The 13,310-nt window shown below is 36.6% G+C and overlaps 1 protein-coding gene across 4 annotated transcripts in view; it reads right to left on the bottom strand.

The window, feature by feature from the left end:
- Nucleotides 1-13,310, bottom strand: part of UHRF2 (ubiquitin like with PHD and ring finger domains 2) — a 96,812-nt gene that overhangs the window by 6,013 nt on the left and 77,489 nt on the right. For all 4 annotated transcript variants that reach the window (XM_055698604.1, XM_055698603.1, XM_055698607.1 and 1 more), the window contains 2 exons: nucleotides 11,765-11,869; nucleotides 1,896-2,002 (listed from right to left, as the gene is read on the bottom strand). In XM_055698604.1, the coding sequence (XP_055554579.1) occupies nucleotides 1,896-2,002; nucleotides 11,765-11,869 (212 nt within the window). The remainder of the gene's footprint in view (nucleotides 1-1,895; nucleotides 2,003-11,764; nucleotides 11,870-13,310) is intronic.

Here is a 13,310-nt window from a genome sequence, read left to right as displayed (position 1 = left end):
TTTAAAAATGGCAGAACCAACGGATGCAATGGCATATATGCTACCAGGTATGGTAAGAAAAAAAATGGGAACACAAAAAATCTTGCTGTCAAGGTTTCAGATGAAAAATCAGCTGATATTTCTAAATAAAACAAACCAATCCTTTTAGATTCAATATTATTCATTTTTAGAATAATCCCTTCCTAAACAGCACTGAGAGAATTAAAAGAAAAATATAACAAAAGGCAAACTTTCCCTATCACTATTCCTCATTAACTGCAGATTTTAAGGCTTTATAAGTGTGTACACAAAAGCAATGAATATGATGAAAAACACAATGGAGAAAAAAAGTACATAGTAACCATTCAAAAAACCTCTAAAAATTAAGTGAAACCGCTCACATAAAACATAAATGGCCTCAGAGTAGGAGTTAGGTAATAGTAGCTAACTCAAGGACAAGCAGATCCCTTTACCCACTAGCTACCACCAAGACCCTCTTCCAGAAACCTGGAGCGAGACAGCATGAATACCTACTACGCCAAGCTGCCGTAATGAACAGTATTTCTACTGCCACAGCGTAGTTTGTTCAGGGATTGAAAACCCTTCAGAATCAGACTCAAACCAAACCAACCATGGATCTCAGAACTAAAGAAATTATAGGGTTTATAAACAGCCGTGTCATGAGTATAAACCCCACATGGTACAGAACAGTATGAGACAGGCATACAGTGAAATTGCTTATACAAAACCAAAACTTTAAAAAGGAAAAATAACTGGACAAGCAAAAGCAGTACTGATTCAACTACACGAATCATAACTTTCAGTATCAAAATGCTTGAATACTTGTATCAAAACCAGTAACTGAGAGCTGCCCCTTGTCACACTCCATGTGCACCAGTGCCTGCAAAGCTACAAGGCAAGCTTCACCAGTGGATTTCTCATCTGCTAAGAGCAAACAAATGCTGACACTAGGGAATCCAACTTTTAATTCTCTTCCTAAAGCAAGTTTACTCTGCTCCCTAAATATGCTTGTAACCTATTGCCTAAACCTACCTTCATCTTCCTTCCCCCCTTGCTCACATCACATTCCCTCTCTGTCTCCCTCCCTGCCTCTTCAGCAGCCATGTCAAGCTTTTCCCCTCTCCCATCTAAGCACCACAAAAAGCTTGGAAGACTCCCTTTCCACTCGGCTTCACAGCAGCAGATCTTACCTAAAAGCAAATGTGGCAAAGAAAAGGTCTTGGCCTATCTCCACACCCCATAGGTGTTAAGTGGTCAGTTCCATTAGCAGAAATTACGCTTTCAGAAACAGAAAAGGATGGAGAACTCCTTGTTCTGGCAGGCTTTTAGAGAATGTAAAATGACCTCAAGGAAATGTTTACTTAATCTTTTGGACATATATTTTCTCTTTCAAGCACCTGTTTTTGATAAAGCAACACCCTAATTCCTTGATTTTCACAGAAAACTATGATGGAAGAAAGGGGTAACAAAATGGAAAAGATTTAACATGGGAAAATGAACATGCTTGCTTCCTACTTACATTTTTTGATTTAACCATTGAAGAAGAAATTTAAAAAGAAACACCTGCAATATAAAACTTTCACCCAAGAGTTTTGACAAAGTTCTCATTAAATTGAAACAGAGTCCCCTGAAGGAAATTGTAGCACAATTTCAACAGGAGACATGAGTACTAGCTGCACCAGCAATACAGCAAAATATTTTATTGTGTGTGTGTTTCTTTAAATCAACAAAACCTAATGCTTGATAAAAAGCCTCTTAGCAGCAAGAGGCACCACTGTTTATAAAAGCAGCATGTACAGGGGTGAATGAATACAGCAAAATGCTGGTTTAAATTAAAGCACTATAACTCATCTCTTCGCTTTAGAATGCTTTTTAATTTTATCTTCAAAACTTACCTATTCATGTGTGTTAATGTCTGATCAAATGAATGTTCTCCAATCCTTTTATTGCCAGAAAGATCTCTACCTCCACTCCCAGTGTAAGTAAATTCATCTCCTCGATCCTGTGCAAGAAGATTATACTTCGTTTTAACACTTCAAAGTAAAGCAACTCAATTTAAAAAATATGCAACTTCATTTGTTCTATTTAGTCAGAGAGAGAAAAACTATAATCCAAGGCATGGAAAGATGCGTTTTCAATTTCAGCATCACTGTCCTTCTACAGCACTTGTGCCAGCACAAAGCTACTGGACTGGTCTGGACGTAACATATTCTCCAGAAAAATCTTATTAATAAATTGCCTGCCTTAAAAAATTGGACTTCAGCACCTTTTAGAAAGCCATTTTTGAGAACAACAAAAAGAATATTCTGAGGAAGGGAACATATTCTAGCAAGTGTTTACTTGCTCTAGAGCTTTCATTTAGTTTACAAGAATATCATGTCTGTAGAATACATAACCTTGGAGGGATCAATTCAGCTCGTGCAAGAGGCTCAGTGCTGTTAAGTACAAACAGCTCTGCCTTACGTATAAGGCAGGTGCTTTAATGCAATAATAATCGCAACTCTTCTGAAGTATTAAGAGCTTAAACTCATTTAGATTCACATTTTGTAAGCTGATATAATACTGTAGTGTATTTCCTACATAGAATTTTCTCTAAATTGAAGGAAGGTTGAAGAGATCTTTTACCATGAACTGCAACAAAAGTAAAAATCTACATACATGTAAGTAAAGTGAGTATTACTGTTTTCTTTAGGAAATATGTCACAGAAGTTCATGCTACTCCTTACAAATCCAAGTATTTCTGTATACATATATATATTTTACAAATAAATTTAATATTGTATCTCTTTGGAGATGCAACTTTTTTGTACAAAGCATGAAGCAATAGTAGAAGAGAAATACTTAATAGGAAAATAATTTTTATATGAATTTTTATAGCAAAAATCTGAACATGTACGCAGTAGTAAAATTCAGTCAATTTCTTACCACTATTAAAAGTCTGACATTATTAAGGATCCAGTGCAAGACTGTTACAGATTATTTCATGACTGACAACAGCAGAAAAAGAGAAAGTTAGAAAGAGAAATGCTGGTTGAACAAGGCCATAGATTAACTTTAAAAATTATGTTTAATTTATTCCATGTAGGGAAAACCTAACAGAAATTCAGCTGCCACATTAGAGTATTTTTTGTTTGAAATTTATCTAGATACAGTAACAAACAAGTGCTATGAAGTTAAAAAAATACTCGAAACCTAACAAAGACATGTACAAACACTGGTATATAATTTCTTAAAACAGCCTACTTACTCTGCTCAATGAATCTCTAAAAAATAACAGAAATAGAATGATGTTGTACAAGGACAATATATGAAACAACTTCAAACGAATGAAAGACTGACAAGGTAAGAACTATTTACTAAGAAAGGACATAAAATAAATTGTATAAAATAAGGTATCACAGAACTGAGGTATGTTTAATTTTTCAGTGATTGTCAAGGAAACAAAATGTGCAGATCACACAAAGATGATTGAGATAAAAATATGAATAGGGATGGATTTGCTTGATGAATCAGGCCCATTCAAACAAATTGCATTTCAACACTGGATAAGAAGCTTGTGCCAAGCTCAGAAAACCAGAAAGATGTATCTTGGAAAGTCAGAATCCAGAATGATTTGGGTTTCATAGCAAAGAAGAAACTGAACACGTGTTCATGGTGTGGCAGAGTGGGGAAACTGCTGCGGCAGTTTTTTGATGCACAAGCAGAAATAAACTGAAACTGGAAGGTGATTTTTTTCCTCTTTTTAGAACATAATGTTGAGACAAATACTGAAATAACATCTATGTAAGAACGTAAAAAAACAGAGGAAAGACAAATTCCACTATATATACATGAGGAAGATTGAGAAAATTATTTAAAACACAAGACTGTTTTGTTTATCACAACTAGGTAGAACAATCTTCATGAGAAGAAGGTACTGAATAGCCTTTTTTATCATAACAGATGAACATAAATCAAGGACAAACCGCTACAGACTTGAGCCAAAAAAACTCAAGCGAGAAGGCATAAATGCACCAGTATTCATCATTACCTGCTAGAACACACTTCTATAGAAAATGGGTTAAATGTAAAAGGTCTAAACCCACCAAACTTCCAATGTCTTCAGAGAAAGACTGAGTGGTTCTCTGGGTGGTACTCTAACCACAGGCAACCAGAAGGCTTTATGCTTGAAGAAAGAGTGTGGGTATAAGGCCTATGCATACATGCTCACCTCTTGAATGGATTCCACACTTTTGATAGTTTACATTTGCTTCTCTTTAATTATCCAAGTGTTCTATGCATAAACAGGCAAAACTGTATGGATTTGTGGGGAGCTGGAAATCCAGGGGAAGGAAAATGGAGGAGAAATCGAACAATTATGGAGCATAATTGTTACAGATCAAATAACAAGAAAACTGCATCTTTTAACACCCCCCAGTGTAAGGAAGGCTCATTTCTGCTTTACTTCCCAGAAGAGCTACACATACTTCTTCACATAAGATATAATAAAAAAAAAAATTAAAAAAAAAGGGATCACAAGGAACTAAGACACACAGTCCCTAAAACTGGAGGAAAACAACAGAGATCCTGCCATGCAGGGCACTCGCTGATCCGGACTGGATTAAAAGAAATGGGGAGGACATCTGAACCTCTGATACAAGAGCAACTCCTAAACAAGGAGAGAAAGAAAAATTCAGGAGAACGTAAGTGCTTGTAAAGAGATAAAATCTAGAATGGCAAAAGTGATGCACAGACACAGAGTCCTTGTCCATGTCCTCGTCCATGACAAGTAGAAGTGAAATGGGGATACTGGTAGTCCTAACGGGACTGGAGACCTAATGGAAGAGCTACAGAACCTACTTCCATCAGGGTTACAGTATTTCACTTTGGAAGTGGAGTATGCAAGGACTATTCACACAGCTTATCATTTGGGATCTTTTGATGAGTAGTGACTCATTATAGACAATGTGGGATCTTCCTATCACTCACAACAATGTTCAACTCATACCCTTTATGTGACCGATAAAGCAGAAAGATATTTTTTTCTCAAGAAGATCAGAAAGCAAAGCTTAAGATACTGATGCTGCTGTAAATTCTGCATGCAACAGTTAAAGGAAACATTTGGCAAAAGGAATTATTGATGTCTGCATATTCTTCTTTAAGAAACAAAGTAAAGCACTATTAAAACAGTCTCAGCTTTCCCCCTCTCTTTCTTCTTCCTACCTTTCCCCCATTTTCTTACCTCCAAATATGTAATTCTGCCATTTCTCTCCTCCTTTTCACAGCTTAGTTCAACTTCCTTGCACCAAAACATTCTTTCAACAGCTAGTAAGACCTTTGTTATTCTGTCTTCTCTTATTGCCTTCTGTATGTCTCTCTTTCTTATGTTGTCTCCATAAAGTTATTTCTTAACTGTCCTGTTTGTAAAGTTTCATTATGTTATAGAGCAAATGAATTTCAGCCACAGTAGCACTGACCCTGGTATCTCATACTGAGGCATGTGAGTGGAAGATGAGCCTGAAGGTCTAGAATTATAAGCCAGTCATCCTCAGACACACAGCACAAGCAGATTGTGAGTTGTATTAAATTGTACTCCACTATTCCAGTGCTGTCACATAACCAGCTGTAAGTCTAACAGAGATATAACGGAGAATGAAGAAAGCAAATCCCAGCTAAGCGTCTGACCTCATTATTGCTATGGGTTGCTCTTATGCAGCAGCTGACAGGGGCACTAACTTCATTAAGCTGCTGGAATATCAGCTACCTCAAGATAGCTCAAGTATTTTCTCCTTCCATTAACACCTCTGGTATCAGGCTTAGATTTCAAAGTTTGGTCCCAACATATACACAACAACTGTATTTATCTGTTAGTAAAATACACTATTCTTAATACAGATTTTCTAGATGAGCTTCAACCTTCAGTCTAAACAACAACAAAAATGTCTTACTGGCTTTCTTCATACAAGAAACCCCAAAATCTCATCAGTTCATCAACCCAGCAATTCATCAGTACACCTCACTAAAACGTGATGAATAAAGGCTAAGATTCTGATTAATATGACAAAGCAAAATAAAAAAGCACTAAGCCTTTTTAAATGAAGTTATTAAATCCAAGACAAATATTAACTATCAGACAATTACATTTGACAGGATTTTCTTTTCCTAATAGTAGAGACACCTGAAACTGAATCATGTCATCATTTATCTCCATTAAAATCTCACAAGTCTGTATGCACGTAAGTGCTGAGAGAATTGGTCTATCTGCCCAATTGTCTGATTTATTTTTGATAATTTCATGGTTTAGCACTGCAGTAAAAAGTGTCAATTAAAAAGGAAAGGCTAAATTACATATTTCATTTATAAATCAATAAAAACCCCCTTGCATTAAGCGCAGAGCTTGAATATATCATAATTGGTGTTTCGGAGTCTTCCCCACAACCACCCTTGAAAGCAAGAACCTGACAGTAGTGCGGCACATTCCACCACGATGAAAACACTGAACCACTCCAGCGTTACCCAGTCTGGACCTCGGAACAGTAAGACAGCTTCAAGGCAGGAAGCGGCAGAAGGCGGCTAACGGGTGATGGAAGTAGGTCTACATTTTACAAAATAGTTCCCAAATGACAGTAATAGATAGCTACTGTATGTGCACCATTTGCTGAGATTTTTCTTATTCCTTTCCATGTTCAGTGACAAAACAGTGGATTACCAGACCTTTACACTAAACACTGGTATGTAAACAATTGAGGCTACCCAATCTGGATTCATCCTTCTGCTCCGTTCAAAATCAGTTCCAACCTCAAACCAGGTTCACCAAGGACAACACACAAAATGCCTTTTCAGGTCAAAGACACTTTTCTGTAGTGGGAGATTACTTAGAAGATGAAACAGGTTTTTGAGACAACATTTTAAAATTAAAATTATCTTTGACTATCTGTTGGAGATTGCTCATTGATTGTTCTACTGAGGGAAAAAAATCCTCCAATCTGTATGAGTAACTTCATTACCTTATTACAATCCTAGTTAAAGCAAGGCAAGGAAAATCTTGCCTGTCTAAAAGACATGCACTTACTATTTGACGTTCATTTATTTCTATACATACAATTAGATTTTGTTACTTTGATCCTTCTTTTATTTCCTGTATTTAAATAAATGCTTAGTATCATAAGAATTCATTTTTATAAGTGTTCAAGTGAAAAATCCACGAAGTGCAGCAAGAAAAGCATGGTTTAGACTCAGTTTAAAGCAGGTGAACCTGCCTTAGCAGGGTGTTGGACTAGACAACCTCCTGTGATTGTTTGACACAGCAAAGATTAGTAGAGTTATGCTGATCCTTCAGAATTTATGAAGGGAATAGATTAGCTATATTCCATATATTGCACTAATATGACTAATGCCTCTTGAAAATGCATGAATCTCAGAAAGTAAGTATTTCAGTATATTAGGCATTCACAAACAGAAACCAAGGCCTGCGTTCTTGACCTAAGGCACTATTCCAGGAAGAACATTTCTTGGAAAGCATGAAATATAAAAAAGAACTAAACAGTGCTTTGCTAAGCATTGGCAACATTAATTTCTACTTAATCTGCATTATCATTCTGTCAAATGGGTTCCTCAATGCTTTAGAAACAACCATATATGCAAAGTCCTGTAAATGAACTTTGGCAAAGCACAGATGGGAGCAGTACAGACACAGAATCCATGATGCATTATGAGAGAAGCTGACAAATAGGCAGATAAGACTACTCTGACAGATGTAGTACTAGCAGTACAAAATGTCAAAAAGCATCTGTGTAACAAAATAAGGATTCTCAGAATGGGAAAGTAATTCTGAATATAATGCAGGTACAGAGGAGACAATGAAATTCAGAAAATAATGCAAGAAAGGTATTTTTTATTATTAATTAGGATTTCATATGGACTGATAGCTACCAATATGCAATAAAAGAAAAGATGGAGAGGAGACTGCTGCAGAATAGGAGCTGTCCTATTATGTTAGTATGTCCATAGTATTGGAGGTAACGAGAGTGGACAAATAGCGTATCTGAGTGAAAAGGAAGGTATCTGGTAGCTGTCATATAGTGAGACAGTCAAATTTTTGCACATTACATTGGAGCTCCAAGCAGGTCCCAAACCAATAGGGTGCTTAGACCTTTGAAACCTGACAGCTTTTGAAAACAGCAAGTTTCACAGCATCAAGCATCAGGTTTTCAGCTACAAGCTCAATCCAGGTGACTCACAATAGAGTGACTCTCAGTGTCATGGCTGTAATTAACTTATATGCTGGATTCTCAGTACTATCAGAGATGGGAAAGTCAGAAAGGAGCTGTTCCCTTGGTAATATAGTCAGCATGGCATGATAATTCAGATAATTTATGTAGGATACTACATCTCTTCTGTACCAGGGCTCACACTGGATTCAGATGACCCAGGTAAACCCAGCAAACTGGTTAATACAGCAGCAGCTGGTCATAAACACACACCTCGGTAAAATGCTACTCACAGTGGTCTTTGGATATAAACCACTTTGACTCAGTCAGGAGGCTCCTATTGCCACTTGATTTGGATTTAAAGCTATTTAAGTATGCAATTCACTGCAGTTCTGGCACTGCACCTTTGGCACTGATGGAACTTAACAAGTGCTTTCACCATGCAATGCACAATAAGCAGAGGTTCTGAAATGTTATAACCTTATCACAGGGCTTGGGCAAATCTAGTGAGCTAAATAATTTTTAATTTCAATTGGACTATTTCAAACAAGTGGCATAATGATTACCCGTACACAAGATTAGTGCAAAGACACAGAACATTTAAAATGGACAGCTAGCCATTTCATGAAGTGGTTTGTAAATGCTAGGTTCCAGGCACTGAATGGGTTTGGTGTAAAATATCACCTAAGCAATGGGTATATTTGCTTGGGGTCCCTTTTGAGTCATTAGAGACGCTATTCTCTTTTATACTCTCAGGATCTTTCACAAGAGGATGTGAATGATCACAGCAGGTATTATTGACCAAGAGATTCAGAATCTTGGTTTAAAGAGATTTCCCATATGATCCTGTATGCAAAAGCACTTAAAGAAGAAACAATCTTTGTTCAGATTAAATTAGGCACACTGCACAATTACTTTATCATCTTTACAACACTACCACAAGCCAGAAGAAACATGGATCTTGACACTTTTGAAAACAAACAGCAGTTTTAACCCTGATACATAAAAACATTGATACCAAAACAGGAGGGCAATTTTTCAACACAAAAGTGAAATTTCTTCAGCTACTTGATTTGATGAACAGACAAGTCAAAATATTAGTATCCTGAACACTGTGATTGCACAATTACTGTTAATGACCAACATCTAACTTTTGAATGTTAGTCTATTCTGAAATAATTCTTAGACTTAAAATTCCTGAAAGACTTCCTAATTTCTTCAGCTAATGTTCCTGTTATGGCTACTATCAAGAACAAGACCAGACCCTAAAGCTAACTACTGTAGTACTGTATTTCAAATAGGTACCATGTACCTTGGTCACTAAAATTCAAGGTTAAACATTTACAAGAGATAGATGAATGTGCAAAAATTTTGTATGCATGTAATTCAGATTGAGGTTAAGCTTCAGGTGCAAAATAGTTTCACCCAATGCTCATTTTTTAAACTATGACTGTACCCCCTTCTAATCTTGAGAGAAGATCCTGTACTGACAGAACTCATCGTTAACTGTGTACTCCAGTATAGCCAGAACACCCCAACTTGAGCGAAGTTGTGGACAAGTCTGGGTCTGCAGGACACTAAGTTTCCAAAGGCAAGGCATAAAAATGGCATGATCTGAGAGCTAGACAGTGTATTCCATTTCCTGCAATATACTTTTGCAATTACTTTACCCCAACAGTAAACTGTTAATTTAAAGCCACATGAAGAGTATTAACTTAGCATGTCAGCAGTGTGCATAAATACTGCATGAAATTTATAAACATGCAGTAAAAGTCTTCTAAAATGTATTTATTTCTCAATTTTGTAAAAACTTGTACACAAGTACCTATATCATACTACTGAAATTCAAGCAGAAGTCACCTCTCTCTTCTTGCTCTCATACAACAGAGTGACTAAATGTGACCAGAGGATTTTATCTGAATTTTTATTTAAGTTTCATTTGTTGAATGATATACTGTACTTAGGATACTTTTAAGTACAGAATTTGATTTTGCTGTGGATACTCTTACAGAAGTTTAATTTCAACTTCTTCCAAAAAGTGGGGAAAATGGAAGCAAATTTGGAAATAAAATCTGGTATCTGAAAAAAGAATCGAAGAAAAACTAATTCCAAAAATGTACGTGGGAAAAAAAACCAACTCTTGCATTCTTAGTTTAGAGAACTACAAAAAAAGCTGGTGTTCTCCAATCTTTCTCCCCAGCTATGCCTCTTCAAAAGTATATATGCCATCTAGACTACAATACTTAGGTGTCCACAAAAACACATGTTCACAACATCACTTAGGTGAACTGGAAAAAACATGCAAAGGATCCCACTAAGTTTATTAAATCATTTGAATAATTACAGCAGCAGAAATAAGGGGACCTCAGTATCACCACTAGAAAGAAAAAAAAGAAAAAGGAGTCTGCAGCATTCTAGCATAGCAGGTATAGCTCCTGAGCAACAGTATTCTTATGACCCACTGGCTAAAGGTCCTGGAGACTGAGTTGGGTTTCACTCTAAGGATGTAGTAGTAATGTATCACAACACCAAATACCTCCTCACTTGTTCAAAAACAGACACAAACTCCTTCAGAGGCAATCCCCTGCAGAAGCAGTAGCTGGTAGGTGCTGTTGGCAAAGAGTAAGTCACATTCGGATGCTATTTCAGATGCTTGTTTCTTTTTCCAGTGCCTTTTTCCTTGTGATTAACAGATATGCGTGTTTTAAAAAAACAGATTGCTTACTGCTTTATCCTTCACCTGATGCATGACTCAAAATTCCACCTGATGGAGCAGAAAGGCAGGAAGGGATGTACCCTGTGTAAACATTATTTAATTGCAGAAAACAGTAATCTATTCATAAATGTTGGTCAACATAATGAGATGAAAGTAGGATGCAGTTACTGACTTGTTTAGCAGCGTAATTGCTTTCATTGTTCTGCTTAAACGCTAACATCAAAATACTTTTTTTTCCCAGCACCTTTGGAGATCATAATACAAGATTTTGAGACTTGGAGACTTGAACTGCAGAGTTCTGAAAGTGCTCATCAGTAGGATTCAAGAACCTTCAGAACTTCATGGAATGAAGTAACATGTACCTTTTGTTCTTGATTCATTAAAATAAAGGTATCACATATTTAGAAACACAACAAACCCAAAGGAAGAGGCATTTATCTGTCTTGAAAGTAATAAAAACCATGACAAAGCAGAACATAAAACATACTATTTGCATGTAATTACACAATCAAATTTTAAATAATACCAAATTCAGACTCTGAAAGTATACTGAAATTTAACTACCCTAAACAATGTGAAGTCCAGCTGTAATTGACTTATTTTGCTTGAGTATAAGTAAAAGCATAAGCATTCTTCAAGAAAGATTTGCTTACATAATTCTCCCCAGAATTCTAAAAAGATATTGTTTGCTATCAGTAGCAGTTATTTTTTTCATGGTCGTATTTGCAACGGTTGGACTCAATGATCTTAAAGGTCTTTTCCAACCTAAAAAATTTTATGTTCTGTGATTCTACAGCTCTATCTTCACAAACACTGATGCATTAGAACAGCAAACCCATTGCTTGCATAGATGACATACCACTTCATCTTCAAATCCTCCAGCTAATACAAGTGAATAAGCTCCATCATTACTGCGTCCATGGATTCCACCCACATGTGGTCTGTGAACACCTGCTTCGCTCACCTGGCAACAGAAAAAAGCCAGTTTCTAGCATTTTTTTCAAACAACCAGCTATTTACAATCACTTTTACTTTCTGCTTAAAAAATTGTACAGAGGTGGTGTCTGTAAATAGTTAATGTAAGGCTGCCAGTAAAAGTGAGAAATCCACTTGTCTTTAAGGAAGAAAACCCAAAAGTAAGGACACTAAATAAATGGAAGGACAATGTAGGATTGTGGTGACACAGGAAGATGTAAAGGTACACTTTCTTCTTTGGGAAAAACCTCCATGATTCTTTCCATAAGCAGTATTTAAGACTGTACTCACTGCCATACTCCACTTGCACAGTCATTCAGAACAAGCCAAAGTAGACGGTATTTGCCAGTTTGGTAATATTTCACAATTTTTAACTAAGATTACACTGACCTGTGTAAAGATTGTCATGTCAGGTATTATTAAGCTACTGCACTGTAAATGTGACCAGCACAGAGGAGTATTACCACTCTGCCTACGGAAACAGAAGAAGCCATTGCAACAACATATGGATCATATGCTAGTTCCCCAACCAGGACAACTCTCCGTAATGAATGAGCAACTACGCTGCGACCAGACCGCTTGGGAGCTGCAGCAGTACCATAAACCAGCAACAACATTGAAGTCTACTGAAACGTCTCTCCCACAAAGATTTATTTAATGTCTTTCAAACTACCAAAGCATATTAAAAAAATACCTTTATGAATAAAAAAAAGGCGACATATTAATTACGTATTTTCTCAGTACGCAAAGCCAAAAATACTATTGACAGAATGAAGGTTCCCAGCAGAAAACCCATTATGATCCTTCTTCCTACCTTCCTATCTTCCTTCAGACCTTGACTTTTCCTGTTTTTCTCATTCTGCCTCTCCCACTCCTGAACTCCTTTTCCCAGCCTACACTTCTAAGCAACTTCCATGAAAGTTTAACATTTTTCTGCTATAGTCTTGCAATTTCATAATACAATAAATCAGATCAAAGGTCCAGCTGGCCAAAAATGCTGTCTCTAATAACAGACAACAGCTGTGAACAGTATGAAAACTATGCAAGAACACAATGATACTTATTGCACAACTTCTCAGAATCCAGCTGTCTGTGGCTCAGACTTCCTGAACTACTTTAAACTTTTGGATTCATAGTAACCCAGAGAAAAACCCATGTACAGTAGTATGGCTTGTCATATGAACTAGTACTACTTTTGTTCATTTTGAAGGGGGTAGCTGCCCTTTTTTTTGATGATCCCTTTTTGCATTACAACAGTACATGTATATTGGTCCCTAATTACATTTTTCATACTGTACCTCCTTTCATAGTCCTCTACACTACACCAGGTTTCAACATTCTTTCATAAAGTCTTTCCAGTTGAATGAAAACCATTCCACTCCTTTAATTATCCTGACTGTTGTTCATAATAACGTTTTATTTTCCTGACC

This window comes from Falco cherrug, chromosome Z (genome assembly GCF_023634085.1).
Source record: "Falco cherrug isolate bFalChe1 chromosome Z, bFalChe1.pri, whole genome shotgun sequence".
Taxonomy (NCBI): domain Eukaryota; kingdom Metazoa; phylum Chordata; class Aves; order Falconiformes; family Falconidae; genus Falco; species Falco cherrug.
Note: the sequence above shows the minus strand (reverse complement) of the source record. Positions and strands in the feature narration are given on the sequence as shown.